Source organism: Dysidea avara, chromosome 7 (genome assembly GCF_963678975.1).
Source record: "Dysidea avara chromosome 7, odDysAvar1.4, whole genome shotgun sequence".
NCBI lineage: Eukaryota > Metazoa > Porifera > Demospongiae > Dictyoceratida > Dysideidae > Dysidea > Dysidea avara.
Window position 1 is genome coordinate 4,369,625 of NC_089278.1, and position 19,312 is coordinate 4,388,936.

General features: G+C 39.4%; 6 protein-coding genes across 8 annotated transcripts in view; 2 read left to right on the forward strand and 4 right to left on the reverse strand.

The window, feature by feature from the left end:
- Positions 1–128: 128 nt before the first annotated feature.
- Positions 129–1,734, forward strand: LOC136262119 (glucosidase 2 subunit beta-like). Its single transcript, XM_066056269.1, has one exon. The coding sequence runs from the start codon at positions 180–182 to the stop codon at positions 1,653–1,655; it is 1,476 nt and encodes a 491-aa protein (XP_065912341.1). The 5' UTR covers positions 129–179; the 3' UTR covers positions 1,656–1,734.
- Positions 1,679–2,360, reverse strand: LOC136262133 (uncharacterized). The gene is made up of 2 exons (XM_066056289.1): positions 2,227–2,360; positions 1,679–2,165 (listed from the first exon to the last, which is right to left on the reverse strand). The coding sequence occupies exons 1-2, from the start codon at positions 2,247–2,249 to the stop codon at positions 1,754–1,756; spliced, it is 435 nt and encodes a 144-aa protein (XP_065912361.1). The 5' UTR covers positions 2,250–2,360; the 3' UTR covers positions 1,679–1,753.
- LOC136262129 (uncharacterized) lies at positions 2,269–3,049 on the forward strand. The gene is made up of 2 exons (XM_066056285.1): positions 2,269–2,490; positions 2,543–3,049. The coding sequence occupies exons 1-2, from the start codon at positions 2,365–2,367 to the stop codon at positions 2,987–2,989; spliced, it is 573 nt and encodes a 190-aa protein (XP_065912357.1). The 5' UTR covers positions 2,269–2,364; the 3' UTR covers positions 2,990–3,049.
- LOC136262115 (chondroitin sulfate synthase 3-like) lies at positions 2,952–6,369 on the reverse strand. 2 transcript variants are annotated; one of them, XM_066056264.1, is made up of 4 exons: positions 6,257–6,369; positions 6,104–6,198; positions 5,423–6,051; positions 2,952–4,540 (listed from the first exon to the last, which is right to left on the reverse strand). In XM_066056264.1, the coding sequence occupies exons 1-4, from the start codon at positions 6,292–6,294 to the stop codon at positions 3,044–3,046; spliced, it is 2,259 nt and encodes a 752-aa protein (XP_065912336.1). In that variant the 5' UTR covers positions 6,295–6,369; the 3' UTR covers positions 2,952–3,043. The 2 variants fall into 2 exon arrangements, with proteins under 2 accessions (XP_065912336.1, XP_065912335.1); XM_066056263.1 differs by having other exon boundaries at positions 5,423–6,318.
- Positions 6,339–7,620, reverse strand: LOC136262132 (myeloid-derived growth factor homolog). The gene is made up of 6 exons (XM_066056288.1): positions 7,430–7,620; positions 7,331–7,381; positions 6,782–6,840; positions 6,648–6,729; positions 6,545–6,599; positions 6,339–6,490 (listed from the first exon to the last, which is right to left on the reverse strand). The coding sequence occupies exons 1-6, from the start codon at positions 7,550–7,552 to the stop codon at positions 6,399–6,401; spliced, it is 462 nt and encodes a 153-aa protein (XP_065912360.1). The 5' UTR covers positions 7,553–7,620; the 3' UTR covers positions 6,339–6,398.
- An 842-nt stretch (positions 7,621–8,462) lies between these two features.
- LOC136262123 (basigin-like) overlaps positions 8,463–19,312 on the reverse strand; it is a 28,180-nt gene continuing 17,330 nt past the window's right edge. For both annotated transcript variants that reach the window (XM_066056275.1, XM_066056277.1), the window contains exons 6-8: positions 8,911–9,225; positions 8,741–8,867; positions 8,463–8,691 (exon numbers count right to left, since the gene is read on the reverse strand). In XM_066056275.1, the coding sequence (XP_065912347.1) occupies positions 8,547–8,691; positions 8,741–8,867; positions 8,911–9,225 (587 nt within the window). In that variant the 3' untranslated portion in view covers positions 8,463–8,546. The remainder of the gene's footprint in view (positions 8,692–8,740; positions 8,868–8,910; positions 9,226–19,312) is intronic.

Consider the following 19,312-nt stretch of genomic DNA (forward strand, 5'->3'; position numbering starts at 1 on the left):
GTTGAAAGTCTTCTTCAATCTGTTCCACCGTTGGTAGTTTTGGTAATATCACCGTGTCCCCTCTGGTGCGACTCATCCTCTCAACCATGGATTCTGATTGCATGAATCTCGTTCTAATTAAACTCCACCATTCTAATTAATACTCACTTTAAGAAAAGGCTGCATCACGTGATCGTATCATGTTTTTGGTTGTCGTGATTTGCTTAGCAGGGATCACTAGGGCAAGTGAGGATGCTTTCCGCGGGGTTCCCTTGTCGCGAAAAAGTTTCTACGATTCTGCAAGAGATTTTACATGCTTGGACGGTTCTGAGACAATTCCCTTCTCTCTTGTGAATGATGACTATTGTGACTGTGCAGATGGCTCTGATGAGCCGGGTACTTCTGCGTGCCCGAATGGAATGTTCTTTTGTGTTAACAAGGGTCATAAACCATTTGACCTCCTGTCTTCAAGGGTGAACGATGGTATTTGTGATTGCTGTGATGGCAGTGATGAATATGATAGCTCTGTCAAATGTACGAACATGTGTGATGAGCAAGGGAGGAAAGCAAGGGCTGAACGACAAATAAAATTAGAACGTCAGGAAGCTGGTTACAAAAAGAAACTTGAATACATTTCTGATGGGAAGAACAAAGAGGCTGAGATGCATGACAAGTTGGCAAAGCTGAAATCTGAAATCGGTCTGCTTAATACAGAGTTGGATATTTTAGAAGAAGCAAAAATAGCAGCCGAGGAGCCAGAGAAAATTGCCAAAGAAGCACAAGATAAGAAGTGGGCAGAGGAACATCAAGCAGTAGAATCAGCTGAGAGAGAAGCCAAAGCTAGGAAAGGATTCAAGGAGCTTGACATAGATGAGAATAGCTTAATCAGTATAGAAGAGTTGCAGCTAAGAAATGAGCTGGATGATGATGGCAATGAAGACGTGAGCAAAGAGGAAGCTATTGAGTATCTGGGAGGAGAGGAACCACTTGACTTTGATACTTTCTATGCAATGTCATGGGATAAAGTAAGTGGAGCCATCACCTTTAAATATGAGGAGGAAGGGGATGAAGGCATCAAAGATGAAGGAGATATCAATGATGATGAAGAAGAAGAAGACGATGACGACGATGATGATGATGATATGGTTTCCAGAAAGGTTTCTGATAAAGTTATTTATGATGAAGCCACACAAGCACTTATTGATGCAGCTGACAAGGCTAGAGAGGATTGGGACGAGGCAAAGGGAAAGAAACGTAACCTTGAAAAAGAAATTGGTGACATTGAAAAGTTTTTGGGGATGGATTTTGGCAAGGACAATGAATTTATACCCTTTTATGAACAATGTTACGAGTACACAGATAGGGAGTACACCTACAAGCTTTGTACATTCCAGAAGTCAACACAAAGGAACAAAAATGGTGGTTCTGAAACCTCACTGGGTACATGGGGAAAATGGGATGGCCCTGAAAATGATCGTTATTCTCGTATGAAGTATGAAAATGGAGAGAAATGTTGGAATGGACCATCCCGATCAACTACTGTCAAATTGAAGTGTGGTGCTGAAGACAAAGTGACTGCAGCAATGGAACCAAATCGGTGTGAGTATCTGCTGGAGTTCGTGACACCAGCTGTTTGCCAACCTGTGGATCATTCTCTGTATCATGAAGAACTCTAGTGCATCACTAGTTTTCACAATAGTGATAGGTAGTATTTTCAATATATACAACTTAAAAAATAATGTTAAAAAGTTAAAATTCTGAACATGTACAAGTATCATGTGGGAGCAAATTGTTGTGAAGTTGTGCTTGTCACTGGAGATGGACGTGGGAAATCTCTTTGTTGTTCATTGATCACGGTGGAAGCCACTTTATTTTCAGCCTCAATTCTTTGACGGATGAGTCTATTTCGTTCTATAGCAGCTTTAACTCTTGCCATCCTTTCCCTGTGGTTATAGCAGTAACACATGTAGCAGGTCATTGATCCAATGAGGGCAATAGCTGCAGCTGTTACAACAATGTTTGCTATTGCTTCACCACTTAGTGCCTCATTGCTTGAACCACCAGTGTGATTACGTGTAGTATTCCCATTATCTCGTAATGTAACGTTGTGTTGGTGTTGCTCCACAGCCACGACTGTGGAATGAACCCACAACAACATAACTACGATCATTGTTGTCTTGATGGACCTAACATAGAATTAAGTGGATACAGAGAATTTAAAAATAACTGTCTGTAGTTACCACTCACCATGATGGAAGTTTTACAGCCATACCAACGCATAGTTTTCGTACCGTGCTAATGTGCCTTAATTAGAATTTGGCACCACATTACCGTTTTATACCGTGATATCGCTATATTATGGTTTAGCATCCTGTAGCTGATGAAATGGCGTTAGCAAGATTCTTTGGGTTTAGACCAAAGAAGGCCGCGGAGAAGCTTACTCCCGAAGAATTCAGAGACAAATACTTCCAAATGACAGCCGAGGACATAAGAACACTTACTCAGCATAACGTAAGCTTGTGAAATGTGGTCGTAAAATAGCTTATAACCTTCTGCTATATAGCAACCATCATGCATCATCGAAGAAGGCAACTTTAAACTTTATCTGGGAAATATCAGACATGCTACCGACTTCACTATGATACAGGATTTAGGTATAGTGTATATATTGAATACAGCTTACAGTGAAAGGGACGTTAATGAAGAAATGTATGGCCCTGAAAGAAAGTTCCTGGGGTTATCAATGGAGGACGATAGCAGCTATGATATCTCAAAAGACTTTAGTCGCTGCATAGAGTTTATCAAAACTGCTCATGCACAACAGCAACCAATTCTGATACACTGCATGGCTGGTGTGAGTAGGTCAGCAACAGTGACCATTGCTTTCTTCATGCAACAGAAAAAAATGTCATTAGAACAGGCTGCTGAATACGTGTTTCAAAAGAGACCCATTATATTCCCCAATATCGGTTTTATAAAGCACCTCATGGAGTTTGAAAAGAACTTGTAACTTGTATTTTTTCTGTATACCTGTATACATATATACATCAGGTATTTTTATAGATTAGAATTTTTGCATAGCATGTTCATGTTCATGGTTGAACAATAAGCTTGCTAGTTGGTAGTGTACATAATGATTTTCTGCAGTTTCTTCGGTGGCATCACAAGCTTGATTCTCACCATGCAAGTTCTCTTCACAATGTCGAGTGTCATATGGCCTCCAGACATCTTTATCAGGTGACCGAACAACGTGAACACCTTTCTTGAACAGTTTGGACAATAGCAACTCTGAGCTAATAAGAGGTGGGACATCTTGTGCACCAGTTTGAGAAAAACTATTGATGATATCTGCTACGTAGATGCATGCTAGACCATGTGATTGTGATAACCAGTAGCCTGAGTGTTCACTGATCTTGTCTGCTAATTCAGAATGGTTCATTAGAGATAATAGTTCAGGATTGTACCTTCTGAACAGTATAGGGAAATAAACTTGTTGCCCAACTGAGACAAGGTTGCGGCAACGATGTAAAAAGTCAGCATTAAATCTCACATCAATGTCTGCCAAAAACACTAGGTCACTTGGGGCTAAATTTTTTGCAATAATAGATATTGCCCTGTCACGTGACAATGGTGAGTCAAGCGACTTTGCTTCAATATGAATATTAGGATACTTGGTCTGCAAAAGTGACACCACATAAAATGTTCTGAGTTGATTTTTCTTTTGTGCACTAGTTTTGGCAGTGCCCTTCATTTCCAACACAGTCAGTGATACTTTTGTATCCTCCAGCAAAATATCCTCAAAGTTCTTAATAAAGTTCTCAAACTTTGCATTGTTGTCACAATCTGTAACAACAACTATATTTACGACAGTTTTGTAATCAAATGGCACCAGTGGGCTAACATCTGGACTGCTGAGAACACCGATTAGGATTACTCGATGTGTTTTAATTCCATTAGGAGTTGCAGCCTCAAATTCAAGAATATATTCAGTTCCTACTAAAGGATCAACTCTTCGGTAGGCAGCAACCAACTTCCGGTACTGATATTCATCAGAGTTTTCCTTGTTAAGATAATCAACAGCTTTACTGATTGCAGCATCGATGCCATCCTTGTACGATCCTGTTACAGGAACCACTGCCTCATCACGATTATCTGAGTGGATTGTGTCATGAGTTATCAGTTCCCAGGTCAAGATCTCGTCAACAGAGGTCAATGGATCGTGATGTAGTAACTTTGATTGACTATGGATGGCACTGTCTCCACCAGGGAGTTGGTCTTGTAGAAAGTCAATAACATTCATATGGTGCACAAGTTCTTCCTGAGCATGACTTAATCGATTCAACACAAAGTAGTGATGGAAGTAAGCCTTGAACTTGGCGTTAGTTGCTGGATATATGACCAGAGCCTTCTCAAGCATTTCATGATTAATAATTGTGGCTGTATCTCCAGTAGTGTTTCGTTGTACTTCTGAATCACTGTCATAAGTGATATTAATGGGAATAGAGAAGTTACTGCTGCTTGCAAATGTCTTGTTGGTCACATCCAAGAACAATTCTCGAATCTACAAAGGGTAAACAATAATTAATTCTTATTGACAAGACATAAAGTAGTGAAAGGCACATACCCAGTAGTTTAGAAACACTAATTTCAATTAGAAAAAAAAAACAACATTTAATCAGAAGGTCACAAAGTGGTTATTGTATTAATATAAAAAATTCACATGAAAAAAAAAATTGCTTTACAAAAGGTTCATTCCATGATAGTGCTATGCACAATTTACAAGGGTATCACAGTGGGAGCTGACTGTTATATTAGAGTGTTTGAAGCCATTAGTCTATGGGATCCACTGAGCAGGCAAGGTGTCCTAACAATAGGGCTAAGCTTGATCACTACACATTGTGGTATTCATTAGAAAGTATCAACAACAGGTTTGGTGTGGTAGCATATGTAGCAGCTAATCTGTTCTAGATCATTCTATGCAATATATAGGGCAGCAGTGGCAGCTAAGGAGCAGCAGTATCACTAATTTTTTGCAGTGCTGGAAAAAGTTTTATCCCACCCAAAGGTCCCTTCCCATCTCTTTCTTTCCACTAACTCATGGTACCAAACTATGGCTGGTTAGTGTGACATGGGTTGCGCTGTAGCATATCAGCTAGGAGGGACCATATAGGGCATCTGGTGTGGGGTAAGTTGGCATACCACCAAATATAACAGCCAGAGCCGTATCAGATGTTGGGGTACATATTTACCAGATGACCCAATCTTGGAGGGTCATGTGATCTCACGTGAAAGATTAAGGGTCAGGTCTCAAGGCTACAGCGCTCCAGCCCATTCTCCCAATCTCGATGTCTTATTGATAATGGTCATTGGTATAAAATTTTAGAGGTACACCTTAACTGCTCTATTGTGAAATCTTGTTATTCATATAATTACAAACACTCACATTGTCCGGATGTCGAGTAGCACAAGTGTATCCAATAGCTTCCTCTACACAACCCACTAGGCAATTCCCCTGAGTAGGATTGGCAACAGCATTAGAGATACAATTACTGATAGCTGGACAGACCAACTTTAATGCATAATAACTAAACACAATCCCTGAGTTCCATACACAAGTTTTATTGTCAGGAGCTAAACCTGACAACCATACTGGCTTGGATGAATCAAGCTGGGTTAGGTAACTCTCCAGACCGTGTGTATTAATATATACGCTGCTTGGGCCAAAGAATATCCAGTGAAATTGCTTTAGTGATTTGTTGCATACCCTCCATAGCACTACTAGAGGTGACAGCTGCACTACATCAGAATGAAAATGTGTCACTGTTGTTGATTTACTGACCATCTCCACTTTCCCATCTGTTTCTGGCTTGCCAGTTGGCACAAAGATGTTCAACTCAGCAACATCCAACTCCCATAATTGTTCGTTAGCCCCCTCCATGGGGTCCCTTATAATCACATAATTGATCTGCTGTTTCATGTTAACTTCATCAAACAGCAGGTGGGGAGATTTTCTTTCAAGTCTGAGAATATCTTCCGACAGTAATTTCTCGGATTTAAACGTCTGGTCACCTTCTACAGATATCATCACATATACGTTGTTCACGTACTGAGCATCTGGACGAACCAATATCAGCGTGGATAAAATTACACCCGTCATCAGCCCGACCAGATATGGGAATGGACGACATTGCTTTAAAGGACTGTAAATGTTCCTTTTGCCTAAATTACGTGAATGATAAGACGCCACATCTGAGGACATACTCGACTAAAACTACACCTTAGCTTAGATTTCAAGAGCTTCGTCTGGTATGCCATCGTACACGTGACAAGGTATATTAATCAAAGCCCACAATCGATACTTTTCGAGTCACATTCTATTAAAAAATCACACTACAAATTGACCAATTAAAGGACTGCACTCAGTTCTTCTTAGATTTTTTTGATTTCTTTGATTTTTCCTTCGCAGTAAACTTTATCTTGACTACATTCACTCCTTGCGATATTGGTTTGACTAAAAATGAAGACAAGCTAGGTGAAGAAGATATTTTAATAGCACAAAACTAACCAGCTCCATCTCCTATTACAAATTCCTCATTTTGCAACACAGCACCATTATTATCCTGAAAGAACCACCTCATTAATAGTTATCTTTATGCTGATAAACTTACAAACACTTCAGCACTTTCTATTGAATGTCCCAGTATTGAAGCTGAGTAAGTGTGGAAGTACAAGTAAGAGGTTTGGCTCGGCCTGTTACAAGTCTGTTGTCATAGTAGATCACAAACAATGACTACACAAATACCTCTCAATTGTGCAGACATACTCTTTTTCTCCAGCACTGATCAGAGAAATCTTCCAGAGCTATATGAAAGACTCCTTGTCATAGAGCAGTCTACCTTGCTAGTCCAATAAACTGAAGGCAGTCTACCTTGCTAGTCCAATAGACTGAAGGCATACTAGGCCTCTACATAGATTTTACATATGTGACTGGATTTTGGAAAATCAGTTCTAGTCACATTAATTTGACAACTCAAAGTATTTATGACAGGACCTTCAATGATCAAATTTCCAACCGGTGCACAATTTCCACTTAACGGTAATGTAAAATTCTCATTGTTTCATGCGACTGATTTTCCAAAATCTGGTCACCTATTAGCTATACTGCAGATTGATAGAATTTGTCCTCCCAAAGAACCAAAGTTATAAGGGACGACCTCAAGATGGCAATTAACAATAGCTGCAACACTATATTGCATTGGTCTAATCAACAGGTTTCAAAAAAATCGAACACAAACCTCGGAATGAACAAATATTCAGCCACAAATTTAACTAGCATTAGTTATGCTATTACCTCATCAGTTCCACCATGTGCACTATAAGTGAACAGGCATATCACATCCCCCTGTGTAAACAAGTCATCACATCTTATAGCCGACTGTTATTATCTTACCAAGTTAGCCTCAGTGTGAGAAAGCTTTCCATTAGGTTTTATGGAAAAGTCTGCCTGCGCTTCACCATGAACAGAGGATGTAAACAACAGCATAGTTGCAACTAGAACACCAAAACTTTTCATCTTAATGCACAATAATTGAAGTATATTGGTACGTATTAATTAGAATAAAAGTGCATTAATTAGAATAATATTTAAAGTAAGAGAATGTAAATGGTCTAGTTATATAGTTTGAAGTTGCAGAATATTTACTGTGTATCTGTAGACAGTTGTGTTCTGTTAAGTTATTGCGTGTGTGAAATGAAGGGAACATCCTCCTACTTCTTGCTCGGCTGGTGGGGGTCGCACTTGAACGAGTAGAGGCAGCACTAGAACCTCCCTGGCGACCGAGGGCTGAGCGTTGTCCGCTTGAGTGACGATCTGTGCAGGTGGAGTCTCGGCGACAACAGTCGTGTTCCTTCCTTGCAGTCATGTTTTTATGACCAAGCTGTGAAGAGTTGCGAGACGATGATATCCCAAACTTACACGAGTGTGATAGGCTCGGTGAGAGGTCGCTTTCTATGGCGGATGATCGTTCAGAGAACTCTGTATCCTGCCAGGAGCCCTCAGGATTGCTTTCTTCCTCTCCTTCATATTTTGCACTCGTGGGTCCGGTAATTTTATGAGTGTCACCATTGTCCTCACCCACTTCACTAGCTTCCAACGTCTCAATAGAACCGCCTTCTTTTACCGTTTCATTTTTATGGCGCTTTTGAGCATCACTCCAGCAATAGGTTAAGTGATGTCTTCTTCCAGGTAAATAAAATGCTTTTTTCTTCTATAACATACACACCCTACCGAATAGCCCAAGATGTTACAGTCTTACCAATATTGGGTGACCAAAGGGATACACACCAGACAGCAAGGCAGCATGTCTTCGTTGACTTTTTCTCACTTCTCGCATGTTTAAGGCCGCCATCACTAATAATATGCATGAAGCTAGCAAAGGTACCATTGATGCATGTGCCTTTTTTCTTAGCAGGTGTCAACAAAGTCTGGATTCAGTGCTAATGCACTATAGTATAGGTTTCATAACAATTGTATTACACAAACTATTTTTAACTAATATCCACGTTCACTATTGTACAGGATCAGGTAATAAACTCTGTTGAGTTATACTACCTATTCTATGCCTTTTATCGTGTGACGGTCTATCGTTGCTCACTGATGGAAAGTTGTACGCCTCTGTATCATCATCCTTTGTCTCTGTCTCTGGTGGGTCACTATAAGGAGAAATGCTAACAACAGTATTTACTGTGCACAATGACTCACATGAATGGTGATCCAGGGGTTTTCTTTTGTTGGTGACGCTGGTAATATTCGTGGCCTAATATAATGATAGCTACTAGGGATAGTTCCAATATAATGCCTATGGCAGGCCACAACGGAGTGAGCTGACCTATAATAGCATGATTGGTTTTAGTAAAACAAATCAAACTCACTTTTAATGCTTAGGTGAAATGTTTTATTACGGCCATTATACTGGTGAGATGCCTCACACCAATATACACCAGCATCATCAAACTCAGTGTCTTCAATAATAAGAGTACTGCTGTTCATTGTACAAGATAGTCTAATTCTATCAGTAACTCGTTGGCTTTGATTTACACAAGGTACTTCTCTAGAGCCATTAATTTCAAATTCAAAAATCCACTTGAAATTGACAGCAGGATAAAAGCTTGGACTACAAAGAAGTTCTGCATCTTGGTTGACTGTCACTTTGTGATTTTCATTAGTGTCAGCAAATCTTGGACCACCTAAACAGCAATGAAGTAGGCTTCATTATTATTATTCTAATAGAACATACAACAATTGAACTGACACACAGCTAATATACTTTGGAAAGTATTCACCATCTGGCTCTATTTATGCTATTACTGAAGACACAGATCTCTGAAACCAGAACATCTCATTAAAATATGTTATGGGCAGTAGGACTCATGAAAATTAATGACACAAAGTTTAAAATAAGGGATAGTCACTCACACTGCCAAACAACCACAAATATCATACAGTACAATAGTACTGTATAGTAGGGACCACAAAGGAATGGGCGTGGCCCATGAATCCAGCCTTGCTTTTCCCAGATGACGATGAAGCAGTATTGGTTAGCCCAAACAAGCAACCCTAAACACTTTCAACAAGTTGCTCCGAAATTTCAAAAAAAAAAAAATTAACGGAATTTTCTACTGACTGACTGACTGACTGACTGATGCCTTCAGACAAGCGTAACTCGATAACGGCTAAGGCTATGGGCTTGATTTTTCACTGTTCAACATTGCTTTGGCCCGAGAGGTGCCTTTTGGAATTCCACAGTACATAGTACATACAATGCATTCTATATGGACTTACAAGTGTCCTTCTTTGTGTCCCATTCACATTCATCTTTGCTAACAGCAAAAAGTGTCGATTTGGCAGTAGCACGTGATGGCTTCCCTTCATAATGGAAATAGTCCATATTTTTCATAGTAACTACTTTGATTACAGAGGTGCTTTTTGAACAGTTCTGGATCCATAATGCTGTGTAACGGCTTGAACATAGCTGACAATGAAGTGTAATGGATACTTCACTTTTCAGACAATAATCAGTAGAGATGCAACGATACAGTGTGTAGACGTATTGATATATTGTCTCTGGTGTATCACGATACAGTGATATATTGTGCGATACAAAGTGGAGTCTAAGCAATGGTCTATGTTGTTTTTTTGTTTTTTAATAGAAACAAGTGAGCTAATTTTTCTTTGAGAAGCATTACATACTACTCAGTTTAACCGCAATGTACAATAATTTGATTGTCAGCCATGTTAACAAACCACGATATGTCGATATATCACGATACGCAATATATCGATGCGGTTTGACTTTGTATCGATACAGCGATATTGTCTTAAAATGATATGATATGCGATATATCGATATATTGTTGCATCTCTAATAATCAGTAGCTGGGGGTGTGTGGCACCATTTCTTTCTTTTGATGCAGTATGATTTTAACATCATGCACTGCTCCAGCTTGTTTTATCGATATGGTATGGTCCCTACGTATACTCTAGTTGAAAATTCCACAACTTTTTGTGCACTTGTACAATACGGTTAGTATCATACAGTGTGTACATTAGGGATCATGGAGGTTTGAGAAGTGAAATTCGATAGTGGCTAAGGCTACAGGCTTGATTTTTTCACAGTACGATGCTGCTTCAGCTCTTTCAAGTGCCATTTGCATACCACAGTATGTACAATGCATGCATCATGGACTTACCTTTGTTGTCCTTTGTGTCCCATTTCTTTTCGCTGACAACCTAAGGTGTCGATCAGTGGTAGCTAGCACAATGGCTTCCCTATGCTAACAGTAATCGTTTGTATTTGTAGAGGTGATTCTTTGTTTGTAACGCTGTGTAACGGGCTGAACATAGCTGAGCGAAGCATAATACTTTCGAGTCAGTACTTATAGTTGGAATACTCACTCAGTCGAAAACATTACCTCTGACACCATCCTTGTTTTTTTTTTTGTTTTTTTTTTTTTTTAATTTTATTATTAAGGCTTTACAGCACAAGTGCTGAAGGTCTGTAGGACACCTGGTCCTACAGCCTGTTTAAAGTTGTTACAGAAAGTGTGTCTGAAAAGGTTGAGAAAGGGGTTTTTGATGCTGTATGCTTGGGTTCACCAGTCATCAAAAAAGTAAACAAACAGGTATAAGAATTTTAAGTTTGATTAGGGACCATACAAAAAAAATCAGGGAAACAAGGGAGGTTGCCTACACCTGCAGATATACTAGTGGACATTTAATCCCTAATTCAGTCATGGGTATAGACTGAATTAGGGTTAAATGTCCACTGGTATGTATATCTGCAGGTGTAGACGACCTCCCTTTGTGTGTGTGTGTGTGTGTGTGTGTGTGTGTGTGTGTGTGTGTGTGTGTGTGTGTGTGTGTGTGTGTGTGTGTGTGTGTGTGTGTGTGTGTGTGTGTGTGTGTGTGTGTGTGTGTGTGTGTGTGTGTGTGTTGTGAGGCAGCACAGTCAAGTGGTTAGAGCATCTGCCTGGTGATCGAAAGGTCCCAGGTTCGATTCCTGGTTACATCACTTTGGTGTTGTGGTTGTTTCCTTGAGCAAGAAACTTTACTCACACTGCTCCATTATAGGCTTGAGCCTATTATGCTCAAAATTTTTTTTTTACCTATTATTCCTTCCAGAATTTCCCAAATTTTTTACCTTTTTTTTTAATTCTTGTGTCTAGCCTATTATTCCAAACTAATTCTCATTTGGTTTCTATAGCTAGTCACTTAGTTTTCAAGATGCTGATTACATAGTTTTGCCAGAATTACTTAATGGCCACAAATGAAGTGCTCCCTTATTTATTTATTTATTATTACTGGGTAGGCAGCTCTGCGGATGTGCCCAGATTCTTTTACATCATTAATTTTTTTAGCCATAAGTAGTCACAACATACTTGGAAACTGGAATAGCTATTTGCAGACTGCTTCAAATGTTTTAAATTATTGGTGTATTAAAGCTATGGTTGTAGCTACATACTAAGTAATGATCAAAGGCTTTAAGAAGATACACTGGTATTAGATGTACAAGTTTCAGAATTGCAAATAATCATGCAGTTGAATCCCTGATGCTGGCTGCAGATTATTAACATGAAAAGATCTGACTGCTCTATTAGAGTATTTGAGCATTCTATTAGAGTATATTGATCTATTAAAGGCTTTCAGCTCTTTTTAAGTCAGCACTCGTATAATAATGTCAGCTACTGCACGGAGGGAAACTTTGACGCCGGTAAAATTTGGCGAATTTGGCAAATGACCGTGGATTCGCCAAATTTTATCCATCCAAATATTTTGCATGCTAAAAAATAGGTCACGTGACAGGCAGCTGCTTCAAGTGATCTTTCAGTCTAAGCTCGATCGATTTAACTGAAGACATGTCTATTTTATGGTATTTCAAGCGGGTGAACAAAACTGGGGCAAAATCGGCTGATGATGATGGTTTGCCAGAACCTAGTGGTCCGTTAAGTAACTCTGTGCCACCAACGGCCATCAAGCTAGCAAATGCAAAGGTTTCACGATAGCTTAAAGCAAAGAATGATTTTCGAGGTTCACAATCCAAGCCATACCTGAAGCTAACACCTGGCCAAAGGTACGAGATAGGCAAGCGAGCAGCAGAGCATGGTGTGACTACCACTCTTCGCTACTACACTCGGAAGTACTGGGATCTCCCATTAACAGAAACAAGCATGCAAAGGTTTAAAGATTTGTACAAAGATCACTGTCGAGAACAATCTAAACCTCGCCAAGCTTCTGCTGATGGCAACAATGCTGGCCCAAGTGAAGAAGCTCACCGTGAAGAAGTTAAAGAATTGCCACATAAAAAGCAAGGACAACCACTCCTTTTACCAGATGCACTAAATCACCAAGTGCAAGAGTACATTAAAGATTTGTGAAAACGTGGGCTGCCAATAAATACATCTTTAGCGGTTGCAGCTGGAGAAGGAATTGTCATGAACAAATATGCTGGGTCAGATGGTGTGGGAGGCAGCATGTTCAATTTAACTACCGACTGGGCTAAGTCTTTGTTAGGCAGGATGGGATATGTCATGAGAAAGGCATGTAGTAAATCAAAGGTGGATGTAGCTCAATTTGAAGTATTGAAGGGCGAATTTCTGTTTGAGATACAAAATATTGTCTGCATGGACAGTGTTCCACCAGAATTGGTAATTAATTTTGACCAGACAGCTCTGAACTATGTGCCAATTCCTGATTGGACAATGGAAAAGGAAGGGACAAAACGAGTTGAAATAATAGCTAAAGATGATAAGAGACAACTCACAGCTGTCTTTGCAGGCTCTGCAACAGGTGAGTTTTTACCCTTGCAGCTCATCTATGAAGGAAAAACTGATCGCTGCCTTCCATATTACAACTTTCCTTCTTCATGGCACATTACTAAAACACCAGCACACTGGTCAAATGAGCTTACAATGAAAGAGTATTTCACTGAGATAATATTGCCGTATGTAAATGAAAAGAAAAGAATACTGAAACTTAGCAGTGATCAGCCAGCTTTATTGATATTTGACAACTTTAAGGCTCAGTGTACCCCATCCTTTCTAACTTTGCTTGATGCAAACAAGATCAATGTTGTGATAATTCCACCCAATTGTACTGACAGGCTACAGCCTGTCAGTACAATGATTTGAGTGTCAACAAGGCAGCAAGATTTTTTTACATGGTTAATTCAGAGAATGGTATGCTAAACAAGTTTGCTCTCAACTTGACGGACAAAATGCCGTAGATTTAAGGTTGAATGTTCATAAGCTTCTTGGTGCAGCATGGATTAATTCTATGCATGCACACATCACAAATAACCCAAGCCTTTTGTTATAAATGGATTTAAAGAAGCTGGTATACTTGACTGTATGCAGAGTTGTGAAACTTGAATATAGACTTGAAATTAGAATTACTGCTAACCAGAAACTGATTACTTTTTTAATTATAGCTATACAATCATTAAATTTTGTTAAACCAAAATGTATTATCTACATAGTTACCAAATGCTATGGATGTGGCATTTGCTATAGCAAATAAACCAGTCAGCACCCCCCTTTTGTTTCTGACAATGAGACATCGTTATGATTGGTTTCAAACAACTGGTCCTGAACTGGAATAAATTTACAATGACACTTGCTGTTTCTTTGTCACAGTAAGTAAAAAGTGAATCATAAGCTTTTACCTGGCCAAGTCTACATCCTACTGTGGAAGCAGCAATCCAGTGACGATGGGATCTGCAATGGATTATTTGAAGCTTATTGTTCACATCATTCTCTGTTAGGTTCTGTTCTTTCTCTTGGTATAATGTTGATTGCAGACCCTTCAATGTTGGAAACTGCACTTTTAATAGCTGCTGAGCCAGGTTTATTTCATTGTCAGTTAGCTCCTGTCCCATTATTAGTATCAAATAATTTAGCTTTCTTAATTGGTGATTCATTCTCCAATGTACTCATTACTCTAATTCTGGCAGCTTAGCTTGTTCCTCTTTAATCTGAACTCCAGCAGGCTTTGCAGTAGTTGCGGCAGTTCCAATTTGATGAGTGCAATCTGAGCTGCTAATTCGAGAGTGCGTGTCTGCAGCTGCATTACCTGTATCTGTTTTTTCATCATCTAAGGTTCCTTCACGGATTTTCACAGATAGAGTAATTTCCAGCCATTTCCTTGTGATTTGATTCAACTCAGCACACATAGTAGTAAAGACCAGAATGCAAGGTAGGTCAAGACCACCTTGTGGTAGATCAGAAGAACACCGCCTGCTCTCAGTTATTAAGCACCGGATAGCGCCATCCTGTCGTATAAAACGTGAGCAAATCGATGATATTTCACGTGGCATCCTCGAACCTTAGAGTCCAGACAAAATGTAAGTGCTGCCAGCATACCTGCTATTCCTGGGCAAAGACTGGTTTGAACCTGCAGTTGACTACCACATAGTCTACATAGCTAATGCTGGGTTCTGACGTGTGTGAATGCAGCACATAAGAAATTTAATTAATTGATTACGGGCACGAATCTAAATAACAATTCGCCAAATTTTCCCCCCGCCAAAGTTTCCCTCCATATGGTATATATCACTCTTAGTAGTTTAACTCTTTATTCTAGCTAATCAAGAATAGACACACCCCTTAATTCCACTGATTATTCCCATGGACATCCTAAAATTATACCTTTAACCATCCTATTATTCCAGATTATTCTCACAAAATTGGCAACCTATTATTCTCAAAATTATGCCGGCATAATAGGTGCAAGCCTACTCCAGTCTACCCAGCTGTTAATGGGGACCTGGTGTCAACTGGGGAAACCCAGCTGTAACATCAATGGGTACCTGGTATTAAATGGGGAAGCAAATACCCAACTGTCCTTGTCTCGCTTAGCGGTATGGTGTTGAGGTCATTGTGGAACTTTGGGTTCCGCGACCTCCCTGAACAATCCTCCTACGAGCTACTAGCCTTGCCCCAGGAGGATTTGCCTGCACAAGGCTCAAGCACACGAGTGGTGTACAGGCATCCCAGTGCTGGTTCGCTGGGCGGCAATAGCTGTACTTTGTACGGCTGCCATAGGCTTTACTTTGCTGTGTGTGTGTGTGTGTGTGTGTGTGTGTGTGTGTGTGTGTGTGTGTGTGTGTGTGTGTGTGTGTGTGTGTGTGTGTGTGTGTGTGTGTGTGTGTGTGTGTGTGTGTGTGTGTGTGTGTGTGTGTGTGTGTGTTCGAGAGACTAATACAGCATGAGGATGCTGTATTAATCTCAAGACCCCACCACAAGTTTTTTATATATAAAATTCTTTTTTGCACTATACGCGCTCAAGTTATCTTCTAATTATCATCTCATGTACTCAAATTGTACATCACCTTGCTTGTGCTATATGAGAAACATAGTCAAAGAGTGGTCTTGCACTTGGCTTTGCCATATTGTCTCTTTTGCATGCTACATTTTGTGCATAGCACTTGTGACAATGCTTCAACTATTGCACACCAATGTGTTTGATCAGACTTCTTGATTACTTGATTTACTCCAAAAAGCCCCTTGATCAACTGAACAGTGTTGCAAGTGTTTCAACAGAAATACAGAAGAGAAGTGACTATAATATAGCTCTTGTATAATCATGAAGTATCCATTGATCTACATGAATGGTAAGTACATGTAACACAGAAAAAGTTCTGCATCAGTGTGTGTGCACATGGATTATAGCATTGCATTGTTCACCAGTGCTAACATCTTTGCTCAAAGCAGAGCTGGATTTCCAAAGCCTTTATTAAAACTTTTGCGACTGCCTGCAAGCATGAAAAAAATTTCAATGGTTTCTTTCATGAATATTTTCAGTCAAACTTTTCCAGACAATGAGTACTTGTTTACATATTAATTAAGTACATAAAAAACATTGGCTGAGCATAAATTTGCCATGTAAATCACTGGAACTACTCCAACACCACATAATTGGTGAACTACTTCCATGTATGAACATGCGGGGGTTTAGTAAATCCTGGCATCCCTGGTGAGATATTTGTACAGGGGAGACACAAACCAGCTTTTGAAACTCAGTGAAGTTAATCACATATATGTACCAGCTGAGCGAAAACAAGCCATTTTCACAAAATTCTGTTTTGCTGCAAAATGTATTGAGGTAAAAATATGTGTGCCACATTAGTGAAACTCAAATTAATAAAACCTATATACCATCTGATTCACTTGTTTATGGTAAGAAAATCATTATTGTGTTTGTACAGCAAAAGGCACGCAAATTGTTTTTTATGATGTGGTAGAAATAAAGTTTATGGTTGTCATTTCTTTATTGAAATGGCCTTCTTTGTGCACACAGAGGAACATAGGGAAAACACCATACCTTGATGAATTTGCCAGTTCATGGTGAGCATATTGAGCAAAGTCCTGTCTTCAAAACTTGTTTCAGTCATGAGTTACGATTAATTAAGCACCTGTAATACTAGCTGTATTGTTGCTGTACAAAATTTCTTGCTGGTCCAAACTGTCTAGCACTATAACTCACAAGACCACATCAGAGAGAAGCAATAAAATAAAACTCAAGGAATGTGCAAAATGAATGGTTTTTGCTTAGCCGGTCACACGTATATCTTTAAACATAGATAATACAATAAAAAAGGATTTGCAACAGTGACGTCACTACAGACTAGTGGTGTGTGATACACCTAAATTTCTGTATCTGTATCTAAGTGCTTTGTAGTCGCGATACGATACTGATACAACACAATACTGATAGTTTCTACATAAAGTCATGTAGTGTTGGTTCAAGTGTATATTCAGTAAATACTGTGTTGTATGTGTTGGTAATTATTAACTAATGTATGAGTATTCTGCTTTTCATAGGAAATTAAGTGATCGAGTGAGTTTACAACTTACAAGAAGTACAAAAACCAGATGAAGTCGTTAAAAAATGGAGATACCCATTATTGTAACACAATAAATGCACATATAATCGATTTACACCTTTAAAGCTAATGATAACGTTTAGCTTAACAGCTCAAAAATTTTCATGTAAAAACATGAGCTTATCTAGGTTTTCAGGAAGTAATATGTTCCGTTTTTCATTCAAGATATTCCCAGCGACAGAAAAGATTTCTTCAGAACGGACACTTGTTGCTGGGATACAAAAGTATCTTTTAGCTAAGACAGACAGTAAGGGATACTGGAATTCCCGTGCTTTCCACCATAAGAGTGGCTTTTGGTCAATGTGAATAGTTGCTTCACTTTTGTATCTGCTAACTTCTGCGGTGACTCTTTCCAATTTATTATATCTTCTTTTTGATTTACCTTGGTAAACATCTGAAAAAAAATCTGAAAGTTTACTTTTCTTCCTCCTAGGTGGTTCTGGATTTGGTTCCACTGTTTCATCATCTGACACACCTTCAGCAAGTGACAGTAGCTCTGCCTTTGTATTTTCGTAGACATGTCCATGTTCTAAAGCTGGAACAATTGGACTGAGATCCTTGAATCTTGGATCAAGAAATGCAGCTATTCTCAGGTGCTTTGTAATATCATCTGAATCATATCTACTTTGTAAATCATTTGATATAGATTTTTTTAATGCGTTTCAACAAATAATCATCGTTTGCATCTTTAAGAGTAACCTCAATTAATTTGTGTAATAACGGCGCCATCAGTGAAAACGTTGGGCACCTTGAACCACTCATAATCGTTGTACCATCACAAAACGGCTTCAAAATACCAAGCAAATCCTCGATTATACCCCACTCCTCATTTTCCAGCAGTAACGAGCGAATACTTCTGTCCTTGTTTTCAGCAAGTACAGCAGATAGCAGCCTGCTGTTCCTGAACATGTTCAAGCATGTGGTAAGTCGAACTCCAACGGGTTTTACACTCCATTACTAGCACATGCTGAGGCAAGTCTAAACGAACTTGCTTCTCCCGCAAACAGTTGGTAGCCAATGTAGACTTATGAAAATGCTCCACAAGTTTTTTCACTCTTCCCAAGATACGGGACACAGTAGAAATTTGTAACGCCTTACCAATACTAAGTTGCAATGTATGACCAATGCAACCTAAATGGGATAATTCCAGTTCTTCAGTGATAGCGTTCCTAATATTTTGGCCATTATCTGTTGTCACCATCACAACCTTGTCAGTGATCTCCCATTCCTCCAGGGAGTTGCGTAGTTCGTCAGCAAGGTTTAGTGCAGTATGAGAAGAAGCTACTTCGCGTGTTTGCAAACAATAATGACCCATGTCCCAGTCACTGCTTACAAAGTGAACAGAAAGTGACATGTACTCACGGTTGTGACAACCAGTCCGTAGGTCTGTTGTCAGTGAAAGATATTCCGCCCCATCAAGTACCTGTTTAACAGTGTGCCTCACTTCTTCATATTTTTGTGGTATAATTACTCTAGAAAATTGAGACCAACTCTAAGGTAGAAATCTGGGATCAAGTGTGTGTAAAAGTTGACGAAAAGCAGGGCTATCTACTACACTAATGGGCTGTAAATCATCACAAATAAAGAGAACAAGTGCACTCTGACACGCCGCATACCTTGCACTGTCCCTCTTGTACGCTTCCTTTCTTAATATCATTTCCGTTAGGCTTTGCTGTTTCCCGGTCGAAGTTGTGCTCGAGTTTCCCACTGATTCGCTGTCTTCCTTTCTTATCTCAGATATAATTTCTTCGTGTTGAATGAAATGATGCCGTTTCAGATGTGTAAGTTGGTAGTATTATTCAAGTGCTTCACATGCTCGTCACACAGTTCACAAATGGCTTCGTTCAGTGTAACAATCACCTGGCTGTTATCATCTGTAAGGAAACCAAAGTACT

What these genes read in the sequence shown, in the direction of transcription:
- LOC136262115 (XM_066056263.1), bottom strand. Translation starts at nt 6,238, where the DNA reads ATGTCCTCAGATGTGGCGTCTTATCATTCACGTAATTTAGGCAAAAGG. An exon ending in CTACTCGACATCCGGACAAT is followed by an intron (nt 4,541 to 5,422) that starts GTGAGTGTTTGT and finishes TACCCTTTGTAG; the next exon opens with ATTCGAGAATTGTTCTTGGA.
- LOC136262132 (XM_066056288.1), bottom strand. Translation starts at nt 7,552, where the DNA reads ATGAAAAGTTTTGGTGTTCTAGTTGCAACTATGCTGTTGTTTACATCC. An exon ending in CTCACACTGAGGCTAACTTG is followed by an intron (nt 7,382 to 7,429) that starts GTAAGATAATAA and finishes TTGTTTACACAG; the next exon opens with GGGGATGTGATATGCCTGTT. An exon ending in TGTAATAGGAGATGGAGCTG is followed by an intron (nt 6,491 to 6,544) that starts GTTAGTTTTGTG and finishes CTTCATTTTTAG; the next exon opens with TCAAACCAATATCGCAAGGA.
- LOC136262133 (XM_066056289.1), bottom strand. Translation starts at nt 2,249, where the DNA reads ATGGCTGTAAAACTTCCATCATG. An exon ending in GCTGTAAAACTTCCATCATG is followed by an intron (nt 2,166 to 2,226) that starts GTGAGTGGTAAC and finishes ATTCTATGTTAG; the next exon opens with GTCCATCAAGACAACAATGA.
- LOC136262119 (XM_066056269.1), top strand. Translation starts at nt 180, where the DNA reads ATGTTTTTGGTTGTCGTGATTTGCTTAGCAGGGATCACTAGGGCAAGT.
- LOC136262129 (XM_066056285.1), top strand. Translation starts at nt 2,365, where the DNA reads ATGGCGTTAGCAAGATTCTTTGGGTTTAGACCAAAGAAGGCCGCGGAG. An exon ending in GAACACTTACTCAGCATAAC is followed by an intron (nt 2,491 to 2,542) that starts GTAAGCTTGTGA and finishes TCTGCTATATAG; the next exon opens with CAACCATCATGCATCATCGA.